This window comes from Ailuropoda melanoleuca, chromosome 2, assembly GCF_002007445.2.
Source record: "Ailuropoda melanoleuca isolate Jingjing chromosome 2, ASM200744v2, whole genome shotgun sequence".
NCBI classification, from domain to species: domain Eukaryota; kingdom Metazoa; phylum Chordata; class Mammalia; order Carnivora; family Ursidae; genus Ailuropoda; species Ailuropoda melanoleuca.
In genome coordinates, this window is record NC_048219.1 from 4835672 (window position 1) to 4856493 (window position 20822).

The 20822-nt window shown below is 56.0% G+C and overlaps 1 protein-coding gene across 1 annotated transcript in view; it reads right to left on the reverse strand.

Annotated features, from left to right (window-relative positions):
- The window catches only part of RUNX3 (RUNX family transcription factor 3), a 28856-nt gene extending 8040 nt beyond the window's left edge, over positions 1-20816 (reverse strand). Inside the window, exons 1-4 of the mRNA XM_034646834.1 lie at positions 20689-20816; positions 18668-18824; positions 10850-10954; positions 1-157 (exon numbers count right to left, since the gene is read on the reverse strand). Coding sequence (XP_034502725.1) covers positions 1-157; positions 10850-10954; positions 18668-18824; positions 20689-20808 — 539 coding nt within the window. The 5' untranslated portion in view covers positions 20809-20816. The remainder of the gene's footprint in view (positions 158-10849; positions 10955-18667; positions 18825-20688) is intronic.
- Between the last annotated feature and the right edge of the window lie 6 nt (positions 20817-20822).

Consider the following 20822-nt stretch of genomic DNA (forward strand, 5'->3'; position numbering starts at 1 on the left):
TGGATGGGGGTCTGGGCCTGGCTGCTATAGTGGCTGGTGGTGCTGATCGAGCCGCGGGGGCTGGGCGTGCTCGGTGTCACCCGCATGCGCAGCCGTTCCAGGTCCCCGAAGCGGTCGGGGAAGGGCTTCGTCTGGTCCTCCAGCTTCTGCCGGTGCCCTGCAGAGCATGTGGAGCCTGTCAGTGGCTGGTTCCCGAGAGTCTCAGAGGGACAGAAATGCCTCACTCGGCTGGGAGGTTCTCCCTGAGGTCCAACCTGAGACCTCTGTAGGGACAATCCTCAGATGACTCCCAACCTCTTTGCTGAGGTTCCCCCAAAGGCTTTCTGGACAGAAAACGGCCATGCCGTGCTGCCTTTGGGGTGCCATGATGGTGGGTCTCACCCCTGCCTGCCTGAGTAGGAACACACCTGCTTCTACCTAAACCTCTACAACCCACTGTGCAGACAGGGAAACTGAGGCAGCAGGCCTGTGAAATTGGCTCAAGGGGGCTCCTATGGGACTAGGGAGAGTGCTTGCCACCCTCTGCCCCCCAGTGTCCCAGACCCCCCCCACCACAACTACAAGAATAATGGGAGGTGGTCCTGCAGTGGGACAACTGGCTGCTCCAGCCCTGAGCCCCCTGGGACCCCCGGCATGCGCTTCTCCTCTCCCGGCCTCAGACAGAAGGGAAAATCTGCTAGGATGCGAAGAGGCATAGGGCACCTCTGGGAGGGGCTGAGCTCCCGCCCCCGACTGGAAGCTGGGGACAGGGGACCAGTGCCCCTGGCTTGGGGCATCACAGCTGGAGAAACTGCTGGTATTGCCCATGACTTCTCTGCCAGGGCCCACGCAAGAAGGGCCCCAACTTCGTCTCCTAGGCCCCCGGGGGTGTGGGCAGAGTCGGGTGGTCACGCCCTTGCCTCTGTGCAGCTAGCTGAGGCCACCCTCATGGCTTTGTGAATGATGTCAAGCTTGCGGGGACCCCCCCTTTCCCAATTATTTATTTTACATTTCACAAGCAACACATGAACCTCTACAGAAAGAAAAGCATTACAGAATTACAGGTCAGGCTAATGGCTCCTTTGACCCACCCTAAACCCCGCCTCAGAAGCCCCCACGTGATCAGTTTGGTGGTCTTTCTTTCCAGCCCTTTTCTGGTGTCACACACATGGAAAACATGGAGCAAGTCTCTCACAGAACCTCTTGAACGGTCTCAGTCTGCTTTGTCATTCTCTAGCTCGCTTTTCCAGTAGCCCATCCAGAGTCCCACCTCAGTTTCCTGATCTGTAAAATGGGGGGAGTAACCCAGGCCCATGGAAACAACAGAGCTCCCGCTACACCTTGGGAGCCCTCCCTGGGACACAATGAGGGCTCAGCAAGGAGGAGGAGGCCGAACACCAGCCAGCAGATGTCCCTCGTCCTGCCTTTCACAGCCCTGGAGGCCGCAGCTCACTCAGCCCACAGGGCCCATCGTGCTGGACGGTTAGGTTGTTTTCACATTTCCTCCACTATTCACAAGTGGTACTCCCAGGAACGGCCCTCTTCACACCTCCTTGTGTCTGGGGATTTCTCCAGCGCAGACATTAGAACGGGCTCATCAGTCAGATATCAGCCATTAGCCTAACTCCTGAGGCTGGCCCATTCCTCTCCACCTGACCTTGACCCGGATCCTGATTCCAACCCTGACCCTGAGGCAGGAAGCCAGGCAGGCAGGGTGGCCAGGTTCTCTTTTTACAAAGAGAATTGCAGCTCAGAGAGGTGAAGAGGCTTGCCCTCCATCACACAGCAAGGAAAAGAGAAGGATGTCCTGCATCTGGGATCCTTTGGAGAAGCATGGGGAGCGGCTAAGGGAGAGGGAAAGCTTGCCTGAGTCCTCAGGTCTGCAGTGACATGCCGAGTTTTTTAGATTGACAAGGAGAGAAGAAACGAGAAGTAGGTGGGAGGTAAAATAGAACCCCTCATTGACCTTCCTGAGGCCTGGAAACAGGCTGGGGGCCTAGAAAAACATGAAATAACTAGTGACCGCCCTTGGGAATGAGGAAGCAGAGTTGGAGGCCTCAGAATGCATTTGGTTTCTGGTTTTCAAAATGGGGATGCAATGGATTTTCGCACCAGAGACGCCTAGGCTCCCTGCACATTCCTCCCTCAAATGGGCATCCGCAGGCTCTTAGAGGTGAACAGGTAGTCCTGGGAGCCAGAGCGGGCTCAGCAAGTCATCAAGAAGCAGGGCACCCACTTTCTCCTCGGAGGACGCCCCAGGCCTAGAGCCCAAGGGCCACTGTCAGCTGGGATGAGACCCTTCGGCCCCTGTGCTGTCTCCCAGGGCTGTCAGTAAGGGGGCAAATGGAGGCTGGGGGTGACATTAGCTGGAGCTGGGGCTGCAGACTCTGACGCCTGCGGGGGCCAGGCAAGTCACGTAACTGAGGCACGTAGGATGGGTGGGGAGTGGGGTGGACTGGGAAGGCTGTGGCAGGTGCCATGTGGTCCAGCTGACCAGTGCCCTGATGGGGGTGGGTCCAGTGTGGCCAGAGCTTCCAGTTTACCAGAAGAAACCTGCTTTGATGCGAACTCTTTATATGTTGGCAATTAATTCCAATACTGGGAAAAAAAAACCACCAAAAAACCCCAAACCAACCTGGAGGATGTCCTGCTCACGGGCTGCCAGTTTGCAACCTCAAAGTTCAAGATTTCATTTTCTGGTGGGTTTGGTAACCTTAGCCAACTGAGGACTGCTTAACAATACCCCTCAGGCGGTGGTCTCTAGGGAAGTGTCGCAGGGCTCAGCCCTGCGGGACCTTGGAAGACAAGTTGTTGACACGGCAGTTGCGGCCACTGAAAATGGCAGGGTGATGTGGACAAGCAGGAGGACCAACGAACTGAGAACAATCTCAACAGGCAGGAAGTTGGCCGGGTAGACGTGGGGACTGCAGGCTGACCTGGGAGCAGCTTGGGTGCAAAGATTCTGGGTGTCTCAGGCAACCACAGGCTCGACGGGAGCCAATGGGGCTTCACAAAAACTGGTGCAAAACCTCAGGCCTTGTCATTGTCGTCACTGTGGAACGGAGTCCTGTCTCTGAGTCACACTGCGCACGAAGTGTTTACAGTCACTCCTGCGGCCCAGTGGAAGGAGGGCAGGGTTCACAGCCAGCCTGGGTTCGAGGACGGGCCTAACGCCCATGCAGCCTGGTGGCCTCCCTCGAGTCCTGCTCCCTCCCCCCCCACCCCAAGCTGCAGGGTCCCCCTCACGGCCAAACAAGGTCTACTAATGTGCTCCATCCACACGGCTCACTTTGACCGCCCCCCCCCGCCCCCGCTCACAGGCCAAGGGAGGCAGGCTTCTCATGCCCGCATCAGAGACCAGCACACCGAGGCCGCGGTGGTGAGTCTGGGACACAAAGCCCGGACGACCCCCTGAGGCCAAGTGCGGTGCGTGCTCCCTCTGCTGACGTTCTCCTTTGTGCTCCCACTGGAGCGGTGGGGCTGCTGAGGCTGCTGAGGCTTCTGGATGGGAGCTACTCGAAGCGGTTGGTCTGGGCTAGGGATCAGGTCCTCGGGCCTGAGAGCATGCCCTCCGCCATAAGCTCTCCGCCGTCGCCAAGGGCACGCTTCCTGGAGCAGGGCCGTTCTGACAGTGCTCTGGGAGTCGCTTCCCTGCCGCCGGGGAACTCGGGAGCCCCTGCCAGGGAGCGGCCGGGAAGCCGAGGTGGCTCCACATGGCCAGGGCGCCAGAGAGTCTCTGAGCCACAGGGCCGTCACATTTGGAGCAGAACGGAACTTCCTTTGCCTGAGGAAAGATGGGCCTACAGAATAGACCTCTTTCATTTGGCCACCCACAGTGGGAGCCGGGTGGGCAGCTCTGGCCTCGCTCACTTGGTCACCTGGGGCCCGGCCCTGTCACACCGCGCCTCAGTTTCCCCTCTGCACAGCATGCTCACAGAGGCCCCTCTAGCTTTGACAGTCTGTCTGGCTGAAGGTTACAGAGCTCAGCCGCTGGCCATATGAGGGCCTCCAGAAGGAGAGAGGGCAGGGCTGCCCCCACTGCACAGCTCTTCTCGACCACCCGCCTCCTCTTGTGCTGCGGTTCCTGTGTTTCTCGAGTATTCTCAGCCTCTCACACTTCAGAGCCTCAGCGTGGGCGCAGCCCCTGCCAGCAGTGCTTCCCTGTCCTTCGGGGCTCACCCCAAGAGCTGCTCCCCTGCAGGCAGACCCCTTGTCCCCGCACCAAGCCCCTGTGGCACCTCTGTAGGCTCTGAGCAGTAGCAAGCTCGACCGGAAATAAAAACAGCAGCCAGGACTCGCTGAAGGCTTCCTCCACTCCGGCGTCTAAGTTGTTGACATGTCCTGCCTGCTTTCACTATTCTACAGGTGAGCAAACAGGCTGGTTGAGGGTGACAGGCCTGAGGTCACACAGAGGCTTGAGGCCATCTTCTCTTCCTGGAGGCCATAAAGGGGCCTGGGTTTTGATCATCAGGGGCTCTAGACAATGGGTGTTAGGGCCCAGCGCAGGCCGAGGGCCCAGATGGGCTCCGGCAGGCCCAGGAGGGTGGGCCTGGGGAGAAGAGGAGAGGGTCTCAGTGGACTCCACCAGGAGCCCTGCCCTGCTCTGAGGCTCAGGGCTGAGGGTCCAACGCTCTAACCACACTTTGCTCTCACCCACTAAGTCCCTGTCCTCCTCTGGGCCCCAGCGGCCACACCTACAATGTGGTTTTCATACTGTCTAGCCCCCAAGGTGAGGATGAGTTGCAGGACAGACCCCAAGTGTTTAAAAGTAAAGCACTCTGCAGGGAGGATGGGGACCACCTGGGTAAGGCCCCACCCTGGCCCAGCACACCTGGCCTGGGCTACCTGTCAGCCTCCAGTAGCTGGGCTCAAATCACTGACAGCTCTTGCAACCCTGCCTCCCTAGTGCTGTGACCCTCACTTGTGGAAGGGCGGGTCCCAGGGGCCCAGGCCCGTAGGAGACAGCTCTCACTCACTGGTGATCGGGGGCAGGTCACGTCATCCCTCAGGGCTTCAGCTGTCTCATCTGTAAAATGGAGAGCACAAGCTAACCCCCAGGGGTGTGGGCATGCTGCGGGAGTTAGACAGGCAGTCTGGCCTCGGCCCTCAGCGAAGGCGTTCTGGGCTCACAGCTCTTCCTTAATGTGTCTACATAGTGGGGGTGCCCAGCCTCGCAGATGTATGAGGATCAGAAGGGGATTGAATGCTGGCGCCCTGCCAGACTGGGTGATTCACCCAGGGTCACGTAGTGCTGGAGGCAGACGATAAGGACCAGATTTTGGGTTAAGGGCTCCCTTACCACCAGTCCCAGGGCATCTTTCCATGGGGTCCCCGCACCTACCAGGTACCTGGTGCTTCTGGGGAACCACCAGAGCCACCCCCCTGCTTTCACGCTGGCCCAAGTCCAGCCCCCGTAATGAGAGTGGCAGGCACTTTTGCAGGTATCTACGATGGGCCAAGCACGGTGCTAGGTGGGCTGTGCATGTCATCTACAAGGGCCATAACCTTCTGAGAGGCTGCTCCCCTTGCTCCCATTTTACAGATGGGAAAGTGGAGGCACGAGGTCAAGGTCAAACCTGGAATGGTCAGCAGGTTGCATGAAGCTTGGGAGCTCAGGTCTTGGGAAGCCAAGAGAGTGACGGGTGGTGAGGCTCCACTGGCAAGAGGCCAGCTCAGTGTTCTGCCTCAGGTGGGTGGGAGAGGGACAGGAGGCAAAGGGGGCAGGGAACGGGAGAAGCAGAGCCAGACAGGGCTCAGGAACAGCATCAGCAGCCAGGAACAATGCAGGCCCCAGTGATGGGGCCTTTACCCATCTGAAGCCACTCGGCTGCCTCCTCGGCTGCCTGGCCCGGCCCTGGTGCGGTCACAACCCAGACACAGCAGCCACTGTCTGCCCAGCCGCGGGGTGGGGCACCCGGGCCCAAGGCCCGCTCTGTGGCCTGTCAGGAGATTTACACCCGACTCTTAACAACCGCGCGCGGAATCGCAGGCGGGTGCTGGGCCCCGGGTGGTCTGCCTTGAATCGGCCCCCTGTGAGCAGATGAAAGCCGGTTGGTGGCTGGGCAGGGAAATGGGCTGGCGGGGGGCCAGCGGGCAGGGAGGCAAGCGGCTCCCTCCCAGGGCTGCAAGTGGGGCTTCCAGTGGCCTGGGGTTGATTAGGGGAAGCCAGGAGGTCTGTTAACCCCTTCCCTCCTGCTGGGTGCACTCCCCTGGGAATCTAGGGGATCCTGGGAGCAGGGGGCCAGCAGCCGTTGCCTCTCCGCAACCCAGACACCCCTCTGCCTCCCCACACCTGGAGCTGAGAACAAAACTGTGGCAACTTTAGGACCCTCAAAGGCCCAGAGACAGGCTTAGGGTCATTTCTCCTGCCCATGCTGTCTGGGGCCCCCAGCAACCACTGGCTCTATGCTTCCTTCCTTCAGACTCTCTGGTCAAATGTCACCTCTTCAAGAGGCCTGCCCTGGATCCACTTCCTGCCCATGTCCCATCCCTGCTCTCTCCGAACCTCCTCCCAGCTCTGCCTTTTTCCTGAGACTTCTTACTACCTGAAATTAAGTCGGCTAATCATTTGTTACTTCATTTATTTATTGAGTACCTCCTAAGCGCTCATGTCTGTATTTCGGGGTCTAGGCTAGTGCCTGGCAAAGCAGAGGGAAGAATCTCTGCCCCGGGGAGAATATACGCTGGTAAGGGAAGAGGAGAAATACATGAAATAAATGAGTGAACTCTGTAGCATCTTGGAAGGTAATCAGGGCTCTAGGTAAAATCAAGGCTGGTAAGTATAGGTGGGGGTGAGGGTGGGGGTGATTTGAAACATGTCCGGAGAGGGCTCGCTGAGAAGTTAAGAGTACAGCCTTCATTCAGGGTGGGACCATGCATCAGGTGGTGTCTGGGGAGGAGTGTTCTAGGGAGAGAGAATAGCAATGCAAAGGCCCTGAGGCAGGGATGTGGCTGCCCAGTTGGAAGACCATCCAGGAAGCTGGGGTGGCCAGAGTGGGGTGAGTGAGGAGGAGGATGTCAGGGGTGAAGGCAGGGGGTAATGAGCACAGAGCAGGTGGGGCCCTGTGGGCCATGGTGACTACAGGACTGTTTACCATCTTTCCCCACCTCTAGTATGTAAGACCCAAGAGGGACGGAGCCTGCCTACTGGGTTCACTGTGGTATTCCCCAGCTTCTAGAACAGTGCCAGACACATGAAAAGTGCCCAGGAAAATATTTGTTAAAATCATTCCATGTACATTTTTGGGAAGAAAGGACCCACAGGCAAGATGCCTGATCCGCCCACCTCTGCCTCAGGCAGGATAAGAACTTGGGTCCTACCCTTTCAGGTCCGAGCACCTGCTAAGCCTGGAAGATGGGGTGGGTGGTTCTTAAACCACGGTCCAGGCCAGAACTGCTGGGCACCGGACTGCCTCCTGCCTGAATCCTGGATCCTGCTCAGCCACCTGCTTTTTGAACCAGCCCCTGGTGACTCTGAGGGACACCAGCACTGAGAACCTCAGAAACCAAGGCCACACAGGCAGGAAGCCACCAAGCCAGCCTTCAAACCCAGCCAGCCACCTGGCTGCAGGTCGGGCATGCTCTGCCGGGCACCAGAGGGGAACGACCCAGCCGCAGAGCCCACAGCTGGGCCTCAGGGATCTGTAGACTCCCGCTCCTTGGCTCCCAGGTCCAGCCCCTGCTCGCATTCCACCCTGCAGAAGCCTCCGCCCTCACATGGGGTTGGGAGTCACCAAGCCAGAGAAAAGCCCAGAAAGGAAATCCTGTGATAATCCATGAGGGTTTGGGTACTTCCTGCAGGGTGGGCAGCTGCGAGCTCCTTTAACATTCAGGACATCTCCCCAGAGCAGATGTTCATAGCTAACATCACCCCCATTTTACGGATGAGGACGGTGAGGTGGGAAGGTCCTTCCAAGTGGCCCTCACTTCCCTGAGTCCCAGACTGGAGCCCGTGGGGGACTCTGAAGCTCACTCTCAGGCAAGTGGCTCTGCCTCCCGGCCTGTCCCCCCCTGGGGTGGCTAAGGACCCGTTAGTGGGGACTTTGCACAAGGTCTGGCACATGGGGAGCTCATGGCCACCAGCAGCGTTGAACTGGCCTCTTCCCTGTATAGGTGGGGAAACAGAGGCCCAGAAAGGAAGAGGATTTGTCCACGGTCACAGACTGAAGGCCAGGTTGGGGTTAGAAGCCAGGGTGCTAGTGAGACCTGACCCGCGGGCCTGGGTGGGCAGGGGCAGAAGCAGGCAGGCACTTCCTAAGGACAGGCGGCCTGGAGAACTGCCCCCTCCCACAGCTGCTCTATTCTAGAAGTCAGCTTCTGCTAAGGTTTTGTTTGAACAAGTCTCTTTAAACCCATGGGTCTGGCCCATGCCAAGGCCCAGAGAGGGGTGCCATCCGCCTCAGGTCACAGAGCCAGCCTAGCCTCCGTCTCCAGCCTATCTCCCGGCCCAGCTTCCTTTCCTTCCTCATGCTGCCTCGTCTCCCTCTGGCCTCTGCTGCCTTGTCCCGTGTCACCCCTTCCCCTATCATCTCACCCCCCAGAAGGGCTGTCTCAGCTTTGGGGGACCCCGGGAGAGAAGAGCAGGCAGGGGATTTGAAGTGGGGGCTCCCAAAGGCAGGGATGAGCCTCCATCTTCATCCGGGGCCTCAAGGGGGAGGGGGGGCAGCTCTGGGCCAAGCAGGGCTGGACATGGAGGGTCCCGAGGGCTACCAGGCATTGCTGGGTTCCCCAGAGAACATTCCTAGCAAGCTCCAGGCCCCCCTGGTCGCATGCCTCTGCGGCCTGAGTGCTTTGCGGAGTGGCTTCTCAGTGCTGCACCATCACACTGAGCCCAACCGTGGCTCCTGTCCATCCCGATTCTGCCCCTGGCGATAGAGTGGCATGTCACCTCCTTTATACCTCTATGGCCATGGCTTGGGTTTCTCAGCAGCCACCCTGCGGCTGACCAAGAGAGGGCCACCTCCCACTACGGGTGGTGGTGGAAACACATGGCAGTGGCCAGGTACTGGGGATCACAGGACACCATGGATCCAGTGACTCACCAGGACCTTCCCTCTGCCACAGCCAGATGCTAGCCACATGCCGTCACTGATCTCTAGGCCTGCAGCGTGGGTGGTATCACCCCACTTCCGGGAGGAAGGGCTGAGGCCCAGAGAGGCCAGCAACTTGCCCAAGATCCCTCAACTGGCTGGCTCAGAATCTGTGCTCTGCATCATGGTGGCCCATGGCTCACAAGGGCTTCCCAACCATCACCACCTGAGACTCTTGGGATCACTGACACAGTTCACAGATGATAAAACTGAGGCCAAAAAGAAGACACGACTTGTCCAAGGCTATAAATAAAGCTCAAGGCCAGGGGCATGGCCCATCCAAGCCCAGTCCCAACAGGCATTTGGCCAGAGAAGATCCGCACCTGTGAGTCTCCTGGCCAGATGTGGGAGCTCAGGGAGGCTGGAGGAGGTGGCCCTGAAAGCCTACAGGGAGAGTCGTCCAGGGCCACCAGGCCCAGCATTAAGCCCTTCCCAAGTGGCCAGACACTGGAGTGGGCCCAGGAATTGGATAGGTGGGGAGCCAGGCCAGCCTGATTCCCAAGAAGGAAGGGGCCAGCCCACCACGGCCAGGCCTGGGTGGCCCTCACTGACAACACCCTGCCATAGCCACACCCTTGTTCTGAGCCTCCTGGGCTCAGGTCCCCATTCTGTCTTCCTGTCCCAAGTCCACCCAGCTTAGAATGGAAATCCAAGACTGTTTCTGGGAAGACAGGGCACCTCTCAGCAGACCATGGGAGGCCCTGGCCGGTTCTCAACGTCCGTTGGCCTGGATTCTCTCCTCACTGGAACTGGGGTGACCCTTTGGCTCTGCTGTCACAAGGATCCCATGAGATAATAAATGTGAGAGGGTTTTTTAAACTGCAAAGGGCCACTATCACAAACAGAAAGACAGGGCAGCTTTCAGTCCCTGCACTGAGCATGTCACAGATCTGGGGGTGGTCCCTGCAAGCACTCTGGTCAGGACTCTGGCCAGAAAGCAGCCAGTCCAGAGATGGCCAGCTGGTTCTCGGTTTCTTGCTTGCTTGCTTTTTTTCCCCCATTCATTCATTCATTCATTCATTCAGTGAATGCAAGCCTCTGGCCCACTCTGTGGCAGCTGCCCCTCCCTCCAATTTCCCTAATCTAAATCTGCAAACTCCAAGTCCTTCAGGAGGCAGAAGCAATTAAAAACAACTGTCTCTGATGCTAAAATGCACACATCAGGACTCCCTGCACATAGCAGGTGCTCAAGAAATATTTGCAGAAGCAAATTTGCATTCCCGAGTGTGGGTTTTGGGGTCAGAGTGCCTGGGCTCTGTGTGACTTAAGTCACATACTGAGATCCAAAGAAAGTTTCCAAGGAGGGGATCTGGCCTCACAGCCAGACTAGCTCCTGTTTTTGATGGCTCCCTCCCTCAGCCACTGGCAGAGGAAGCTGGGGTGGAGTAGAGCAAACCTGGCCTGACCCCCCTCCCCTCCCAAAAACCCTATCTGAAGCCTTTTCCATCCCATTCGTTTCCTTAACAGATGCAAACTGCAAGTCCATACTCCCTTAGCTGCCAGTCCACACCCCCTTCTGTGGGCAGACATCCCACAGGGAAGGGGTCAAGCTAATTCTGCCTTTCTCCATTCCCAGCATCCTTGCTGGCCTCCAGAGGGTTTAGGGGCTGCTGGCAGGCACACAGTGTGTGTTGGGATGTAGAGCCCAGGACTGCGATCCCCCACAGGAGTGTTCCACGGACCCAGGGCCATCGGTCTGACCTTGGCTGCTGCGCACCCCCCCACCGCCCATGCTGGGCTCTTCTCCCCCACCCAGGGGGCTCAGTGACTCTGGCACTTACGTCTGGGTTCCCGGGGTCCATCCACGGTCACCTTGATGGCTCGGTGGTAGGTGGCCACTTGGGTGGGGTTGGTGAACACGGTGATGGTCAGTGTGAAACTCTTCCCTGGGGGGAGTAGAGAATAAAGGCAGATGGTTGGCACCTGGAGCTATTAACAACACCCTGTTCTCCCTTCCAGAAGGGGCAGATCTCTCTCCTTTGAACCTGGACAGAAGACGGGGCTCTGGGTGAAGGTCGAGCTGCTGGCCTTGGCATTCAAGGCCTCAGGAGGTCTGGCACCAACTTTATCATCTTCCCCCACCCCATGCTCTGGGCACCCTGCTATTTCCTCCCTGCTTCCTGGCCTTTGTGCCATTCCTTGTACCCAGAGACCCTCACAATTTTGAGGTGGAGAGCACCCCAAGTATATTTATAAAAATATGTATAAAAATACATATTTGGGGGGCACCTGGGTGGCTCAGTCAGTTAAACATCTGCCTTCGGCTCAGATCATGATCCTGGGGTCCTGGGTTAGGCTCCCTGCTCAGCTTCTCCCTCTCCCTCTGCCTCTCCCCCGACTCGTGCTCATGCCCTCTCTCTCTCTCTCAAATAAATAAATAAATAAAATCTTTAAATAAATACTGTTTTTTCCTGAAAGTAATTATGACCTTTATAAGTATTTGGGGAACACAGAAAAATCACCCACAGTTCCACTAGCCAGAGATACACACTGCTAACATTTGGGTGTTTTCTGCTCTAATCCCGTTTGGGTGGGTGTGTGTGTTTACGGAGTGGCAAGGATTCCAAAATATGCATCTTCATACCCCAGTTGTTTTTCTTCATTTAACCTCACATCATAAGCACTTTCCGATGTCATTAAAAATCCTTCACAACCTTCTTTTTTAATGGCTGCAAAATACTTCAACCCACAGAAGCCTTGCCTTTTCTTTATCTGCTTCCCTCCCCTGCGGCCTGGGGGGGGGCCGACACTTCATTTGTAGACGCTACTGTTATTTNGGGGGGGGCTGGGAGAGGGCTGATTGGGGAGCTGCCGACACTTCATTTGTAGACGCTACTGTTATTTCCAGAACTCTGTTCTATTTTTAGATAGACATTTGGCTCCAAAGTCTCCATTCAAAATTCCTAAGAGAGGAAAAACTTTTAAAATAATAATTTTTTTTTTTACCATTTAAAATAAAGCGAAAATGACCTTTTGTTTATAAAAATCTTTGTCTCCATCTCAGCTTATTTCCTTAGAATAGGTTCCAAGAAGTGGTGAGTGATTTCATCGCATCAGAGGGCTGGGACGAATTCAGGGGCATTGATCTCTCGAGTGAGAGTCACCGTGACTGTGGCCGCTTCAAGGCCCCCACTCAGCGCGGCCGTCAGCGCCAGGCGTCAGCAGCACCCCCCATCACAGCGGAAGATCGACGCGCTCCGACTTCATCGGGGGCTCTGCCATGCCTAGCGACACTGAAACTTTGTATATGCTTATGGTCTGTTCCAACCCAACACAAATGATCGCTGCGTGTTCCTTCAGGCTTTCCTTACTGGCGTTTTAGTGCCTTTAAGAGATTAGCACTTCCCCACCCTTCTGCGGCAACCACTTTCTCAGCTCAGTGGCCTTTACACTCTGCCTTCTGACACAGAGCTGTTTTGCATTTTCAGCTCTTCCTCCTGTGGCTGATTTCGGGCTGTATTCGGGCAGGGTTCCCCATGTAACAAGCAGATACCTTTGGTAAACAGCGTTCTCTCTACCTTCTACCTTTAATTCTTTGATTCTACTGGGGATTTAACTGGTGGGTCTGGTATAAGTAAAGATTTTTTTTCTTCAAAGGACAACCCAATCCTCCCATCACCTTCACTGAAGTAGGAGTCCCCTCTCGCCTGCCTTCTTCTCTGCCAGCATCAAAGCTACGTGAGACTGGGGATGCTGGGGTGGGGAAGAGCTTCGCTCACCTCCTAAGCTTGGCCTCCTCCTTCTGTGCCTCTGAGCATCCCTATCTTTGCACCCCAGTTATCGATCCAGGGACTCCCTAAGGGCAGGGGCCCAAGGCCTGGTGCACCTGTGTTCCCCAGGGCTGGCCCAGGGTGGGCAACGGAGGTAGGCTAGCTGCGTGGACCCCTCTGCTGCCCCTGCATTCCCGGCTACTCTCCAAGGCAGGCAGGCAGGCAGCCTTGACACCCCCCTTCACAGGTGGGAGATGAAAACTCAGAGCAGGGAAGGATAGCTCGCGGTTCTCTTTGCACGGCTGGGTCGAATGATCACATGAAAACTCGAGCCCTGGAAACAGGAGAATCCAGAACAAAAGTAAACCTGCTAGACTTCCAGGGCCACCCCACAGAAACCCAGGGCTTCTGAGACACCAGGGGGTGGTTTAAATTGAGGTGTGACTCAAAGTGGGGCGGAGTGAGGCCTCTCTGGAAGAATTTTCCTGAGCCAGCCCACTGGAGGCAGGGATGGAAATGCACGCAGCATCTGCCCCTGGAGTCCTGGGTCAGAGGAAAACTCTCAGACCAAAGGGGCACTTTCCATGATTTCTGGAAAACGAAAGTGCAAAAGGTCTAGGGAAATGTCAGACAGGTGGCCTCAGGCTCCCTGCCTACCTCCCCTTCCTGGGATCTGCCTTCCCTCCCTCTTTGGTCATTTTTCTCCTGGACTCCTCCCTCCTCCACCAGCCAGGCACTTTCCTGGGTGGGGTGGGGGGGTGTCCCTGGGCCTCTGCTGCTTCCATCACCTCCTAGACACTGCAGGGTGCTGGGCCAGATGGGCCCCAATTACTGAATTTCTCTCAGGTCTCCACTGAAAAGTCACGTCCTCAGTGAAGCCCTCACTGGCCCCTTTAAAGCAGGCATTTTAAACTTGGCATCCGGGGCTCCTTCTTAGGATTAAGTGGGCCCTGTGAACAGGGGTAGGAAAAAAAGAGACAATTGTATTGTCTCTAACCTCCCACTGCAATTTAGCATCTCCCTCAAGTATGACCGTGGGCAACAAACCACAGAGGTATTACAGAAGTCCCTGTGACCTTGTCACCAACAGACGTCACAGATATTTACATATCACATTACAGACGTTGCAAATTTCTCTAAATATCTTTTATGCTCATCACAACTTCAAAATCATGGTCGTCATCAGACCCATTGCCACATCTTATTATTTAATACACTAATGAAGGAGCACATTTATCCCAATTTTTAAAGACGTTTTGCTAACTATGTTTTATTATAAGTGGTTTCCATTGTAATCCTTTGTATTTTATTTTATTCTTTAAAACATATTATTCTGAAACTATCAAGTGGCCCATGGGGTAAAAAAACGGTTAAGAAGCTCGATGTGAAGCATCAGAGACCCTCCCGCCCCTACCCTACCTGCTCAAACCTCCCCCATCGCGCTTATTACTTCTGGCAATTCCTCTACTTACTTATTTGCTTGTCTCCCTCTATTAGATGGTAAACTCCCTGGGCACCAGAACTTCTGTCTTGTTCACTGCTGTGTCCCCAGCCCCTAGGACAGCTTCCGGCACATAGTAGGTGCTCAGAAATGTTTGTTAAAGGCATTAAGGGAGAGACAACTGTTTCCATTTTACAGATGAGAACACTGAGACTCATAGAGGGGCAATGAGTCATTCAGGTCAACAGTATCTAGGCAGGGCCAGAAAGGGAAGAATGTGTTCGAGCCCGCCCCCATCCCCCCCCCAACCCCATACTAAGGACCTGCTCCTGGAGAGTGAGAAGCCCCCACTCTCACCAGGCAGCAAACCACACACTACCCCTGAGGTGATCAGCTCTCCTCTGAAGCTTCCTCCCGCTTTCCAGGCCCATCATCACCCCTCCCTGGTACCCAAAAAGAGGAGGGAGTGAGGGAGGACAAAGGCGGGGGTGGGACCTGGGTGCAGGAGGGGCACGTGTCAGGTAAAATGGGAGGCGGGGGGCCCCCTGAACAAGGGGTGGGGGAAAGCTGTCTCCCTGAGTGCCCCTCACCTCTCTCTCTGCCTGAGGGTGAACCCATCGTCCCATGGCTCCCCGTCTCAGGGCAGGAAGCTGAGATGACAGAGACGGTGGACAATTTTGTGCAGGAACCTCAGGCAAACTTGGCATCAGCCAGAAGTCCAGGAACTGCAAATCAAGGCACTCCCAGGGCTGGCCCCGGTTGCAGGAGGGGAAGTCCTAAGTCTGGAAACAGCTGCCCCTCAGGGCCCTGAGTGACCCTAGACAATCTCACAGGACCTGGGGCCCCTGGACCAATCAACACGTACAACTGGGTCTGGCAGCGTGGCTTTGGGCCAGTCCCCATCCCCCTCAGCCCAGGTTCTCGTGTCGTAAACCCCCATCACGGGGCTTCATGGACAGCAGGAGGGGGACACGTCTCACGGGACCTCTGGGTTTTCTCTACATTGGTCAAGAAGCCTGTAAGCTGCACCCACACATCTCACCTCAAACCTTGCTCTACCTACTATGATTTCTTCAACCAGCTAAGGACAGTTCAGGAGCTCATGCTGTTTTCATTTTCACCTAGGCCGCCTCCTAGAGGACATTCTGGGAATTTGTGGTATGTGGTCCTCCAGAAGGGACGTGGGGGGCAGAGGACACATACGTCCAGCAGGGCACAGGGCACTGAGGTAGTCATTCCTCCTGTGTGTGAAACACCTGCTACAAAGATTCTCTGAGCCGTGAGCCTAACTCAATTTTACACAAAGTTTTTTGCACACTTTAGTATCTGCTGAATTCTACAGGACGGAAAACAGGGTTTTTTCCCCTTAAATTTTGTTCAGAACTTTGCCGAGCATCGTTCACCACTTCAGAAAACCACATCGTTGGCGGCAGTGGGCTCTGTCCATGCACGCCGGGGCCGGTGGTCTGCCGGGGTGCTCCCGAGGCTTCTGCCAGAGGGACAAGCACCCGCGCAACGCAGTGGGGTCTCGCCCGACATTTATATATTTGGATGGGTATTTTATCATAAATCACTTTCCCCCTTTTTCTCCATTATAGCTATGGACTTCTATCGATTTTGAAACTGTTCCATTCGCTACACATTTCATCGTAGGACAGGGAAGGGTGCGTTATACAATATTTGTTGTAAGAAGGGCACTGCATCTGGTGGGCTGGGGACCTCGGCCCTAATCGCTGCAGGAGACACCCATGACTTGGTTTATTTCCCTCCCTTGCCTGGGGTCCCACCTTCAGGCTTCTCATGAGGGCTCTGTGGTGGTGATGTGTCTATGTCCTTTGTGGAAACCCATCTTCCTGGAATTAAGACAGCATCAGGGAATAAAAGGCAAGGAAACAAACAGAAGTTTCCATCTGGCTTCTTGGTCTTGGCTTCTTGGGTTGGGTCCCAAACTCCAACCTGTCCCAACTCCTGAAGTGCCCCACTGTCTGTGCCAATCACTGATTTGTCCTCTTGGTGGGAATTTCCCAATGGGCAGCATGGGCACAGCAGAGGGACTGCTGCGGGCCACAGGACCCCTGCGCCCTCCTTCTCACTGCCAGCCGCCTCCACTTCTCCCACTCCACAACTCACACCTTCTGGGTTTCCCCCGCCCCCGCCCAAACCGCACCATAATCACAGAATCAGTGACTATACCACTCAAAGGGACTTCAAAGATCTCCTCCAGTCACAGGCATTTGAAGTAACAAAATCTGTAACCTGTATCCGACTCTCAATATATGCCAAGTGATACACGGGTGCCAATTTCCTTAATCCTTATAAAATCTCAGGAGAGAGGGGTCATAATTTCCTCCATCATACAGATGGGGAAACCGAGGCACGGAAAAGTGAAGCCATTTGCCCCACATCACTCAGCAAGTCACCGGCAGAGCTGGGACCGAAATCCAGGTGGGCTGGTTGTCGAGCCCAGGCTGTTCAATATCGTGAGCCTCTGAGGTCTGAAAATCTTGTCAAGCCCCCAGGTACTGGAACTCCCACTCAGGCCCTTTCCTGCCCCCACCCAGGACCAGTGAGACCGATGGGAGAAGGGCGGTGAGAACGATGTACGAACTCAGCCTCCTGAGTCTTCCAGAGTCGCAACCGCTGCCTCAGCCTCGACTGCTTCAAGAGCACCAGCTCAACGATGCTTTGCAAACCCACCCCTCTCCCCCAAGGCCCTGCAAGGTGAGTGCAGGTCCGTGGGCATAAATGCCACAAAGAACTCACTCTACGCGGCAGAATGGCCAGTGGGCCAGCCAAGCCCTTGGTCACTTGGGGAATCATCGTGTCTTCTCTTTCTCGACCTCACCTCCCAGGATGGGGAGTAAGGTGCCACGTTCCTGATGCCTTGCTGGGCTCCCAGGACGGACCTCCCCTCCAGCCTGCTCCACCAGGGGCCACAGCTACAGCGGCCTCCCTGGCCCTCTCCCCCTCGCACCCCCCCTCCCCGAATCCTCAAGCCCCCTGGGCCTGCACACCTGGCCACCGCCCCAAGGTCAAGCTGCATCCCAGCAAGCCCCGCCCCCCCCCTGCCCCGCACTGGTGGCGAGTGACTCTCCACTCAGGGCTGCAGCAGGGATTAAGATGCAAAAGGCTGGAGAGATTGGGGATGACAAAAGGGGCTTGGAGACTAATCAGGAGCAGCAATGAAAGCTTAATTCATAAAAGCAAACATTTTCCATCCATCAACCTGCAACCAGTTAAGGGCAACGTTTGAAAGAAATCTGTGCGTGGGGAAGGGAGCCAACAGGAACAGGAAATGTTTGAAAGAATGTAAACTATTTCAGTTTCATAAAAAGTAACAAGTAAACAGTTATTACATGCAAATAATGCCCTGGTTTTAATTAATGCTGAAAAGTCAAAATATGTTTGACATTTGTATGTATACACTGAACGGCTGGAGAGGAAAAAATGGTGCCCAGATGCCCGGTGCTGAGCAGGGCTGGCGGCTCCGAGCAAACTCAAACCTTGAGAAGGTCTTGTTTATTGGTGATGAAAAGTACAATTCCGCCTCAGCCTCTGTGGAGACTGGGACCAGAGGGAACCTAGCTTACTTTCTTAACCAAGCTGGAGGGGCAGGCTCCCCCGCTTTTCAGCAGCCTGGTTTTAAAGGGCCAGTGAGTCCTCAAGCCTCCATTTCGCTGGGGCAGGGTTTTTAGGACTTCTCCACCCAGAAGTGATGATGGGTTTCAGGTCCCCGCAGCCTCCCACTCAAGAGCCCTGGGGCGGCCGCCACAGTGGCGGCTGGTCCTGCCTTCCTTCCTACTGCCAGAGGCATATCACGAGCAGGGGGCACACCGGCCTTGATTCTGGGGTGGGGGATGGCAGCCTGCAGGCTGTGCTTTCCAACATTCGGCATCCTGCACCGCATTCGTGTCTCTTCTAAACCACCTTAAGGCTCACGGGGCTGGGGAAACTGTGGCTTGGGGTGACCACAGCTGGGGAGAGGCAGCTCACTCACAGCTTGAAGCTCTGGAGATCCCAGCCCCGTGGGGAGAGTGGCTGGGGTGCTTGCCCCCCCCCACCAGCCATTTATCTAAGCCGCTGCTAAGCCCACTTGCCACAAAAAGACCTACGAGGTCCCCTTTGCAGCTCATTAATCCATGATCTCCTCCTAGCATCTTTTATGAACGCAGAACACTCCACCGGGAAAGACAGGTGACACACACAGCTTCAAGAGTTAGTAAACCCCAGAAACTGGGAGCAAATTGTGTCTTTTTCTGGCGAAGGACCCGCATCTTCAAAGGGTTCTGTGACACCCCCATGGGGCTCCAAACCGCTGTTTTAGCCAAAGCCAGGGCTGGGGACTTGTTTCCGGGGCTCCCATTGGGACCCCAAGGGCTTGCTCTCAGCTCCCTTCCTAGACCTTTGCCATTGCTGGTGTCAGGGTGCGCAGACTCCCTGCCGCTCACCTCGCCCACTGCGGCCCACGAAGCGAAGGTCGTTGAATCTGGCCACCTGGTTCTTCATGACTGCCGAGGCATTACGCAGCTCCGCAGAGTAATTCTCATCATTGCCAGCCATCACTGTCACCACCGTTCCATCCGGCACATCCCCCAGTGCCACCACCTGAGGGCACAGGGGCAGGGGGACAACTTAGAAAGTAGGGAAGGCCAGGAAGAAGTGGGGAGGGGCTGGGCAGCTCCCCTAGGTCCCAGGCGCACTGCAGGATTTCTCAAAGGCAGAGCAGAGGCTAAAACACAACGGGCACCTTCCCCCCTAGATAACAAAAACAAAAAGCTGAAATCTCCGCCTTCCACACCCAAATCCTAGATCAACTCGTTAAGCCCTGTCCTGAGAAATTATCCTTGCAATGAAATCTGAGCGAGAGCTGTGAATGAGCTCCATCACTATGGTGTGGGGTGTAGTTCCCCTCTTTCCTTGGGCCTGAGCAAAAGAGGAATCAACACACTCCTAGCAACCAAGTCTCTAAGTAAAAATAATATCAACAACCATAATAACGGGACTGCTCCCCACGCTCGATTAACGCAAGAGCCGTTTGGGGTATGAAATTTGGCTCTGAAACGTGGCCAGGGCCCAGTGTGCCGGCCTCTGCAGAGCCTGAATTCGTTATGCAGGGAAAATGCAAAATGAAAAACAAACCGGTGTTTTGAGAGGGGTTGTACAGAAAACCCCTTTAAAGTGAGAGAGGGGCTTTGGATAGGAGGATGCACCTGCTGGGAATTGCAGGATGGGGGTGGAGATGCCCCCCTAATGCGATCCCCCCCACCCCTCACCCCAAGCAGCGTGCAGAGGCAGATGCCTTTTGAAAAGGAATCACACTGCAAATGTAGTCACAGCCATTTAAACGTGGCCACCGCGTGCAGGGACTAGGGATCCAGATGGTAAAAATTTCAAGGAGAAAATGTTTGGGGTCTGATTAAAAAGGCCAGATTTCCTGTCAACATCCTGTCTTCTTTTAATTTCAAAGATTCCTTTTAAGCTCCAAGTGACAGTAAAACCTCCGATCTGAGGATTAAAGTCACACGGGCCTCCCCCTTCCCCCCCTCCCCGGGAGATTTTCCCCACTGGCATTTTAAGATGTCACCCGGGAGACCTCCAAGAGCCACTCATCTTTTTTTTTTTTCCTCCAATTTGGAGTCGTCTTAATGGGAGCAAGGACGGCCCCAGCTGCCAGAAGCCTCTGTTTCCAGCCACCTCGGGCACACGCCACCCCCAGCCGCTGGCCCTTCCTGCCCTGCCCTTTCTCACGGCAGCTGTGAGAGGTTTAGGGGAAAACCAAGGCGTTTTCGTTTCATCTCGCTGCCCCCTTAAAAAAATGAAAATGAAACAGTCGCCTACTCCCTACCAAAGAGAAAAAGATCCTCTGAAGGACTGGGGGCTGCCTGGGGTGGGAGCGCCCCCCATTTCTGCCCGACATTCGGGATTCCTGCCGCAAACGTTTAGGGTTCGGTGCCCCTCTCTCAGCCCTAGAGTCGCCCGGTGTAAAATTTCAGAAGCCAGCGGTTGAGGGTGTGAGCAGGAAGTGTTTCTGAAGCGGTGCAGGAGGAGGGGTGCTGGCAGTAGAGGGTAGGCCCTATCCACCCTCCGCACCCCACCTCCGGTGTCCTCGCCCTGGTCCGGGGCTCTTCTTCCCGTTTGCCCGCAAGGCTGTGTTGGAGGTATCCGGACTGGAGAGGAGCGAAGCCCCATCCGCCCGTTTCCTCATCAACGTCTTTCAGCAGGGCTCCCTGAAGGTGGAGGGGACAACCCCCCTAAAAGCCTCCCGTGCCGGGTGCATCTGAGAGGGAACGCCAAAGTCCCTGGGCAGAGCGCGCAGCGAGACCGAAAGCGCCCTGAGCCCGGCTGCTGGGCTCTCGCCGCGGGGTAGCGGGCCCGTCCCCTCCCTTCCCCGGCCGGAGCCCCGGCTCCTGCAGCTGAGGCGCCCGGATCCCCAGGGCCAGTGTCCGCCCGCCCCGGGCCCCGCACTCACCTTGAACGCGACGGGCAGCGTCTTGTTGCAGCGCCAGTGCGAGGGCAGCACGGAGCAGAGGAAGTTGGGGCTGTCGGTGCGCACGAGCTCGCCCGCGTGGTCCGCCAGCACGTCCACCATCGAGCGCACCTCCG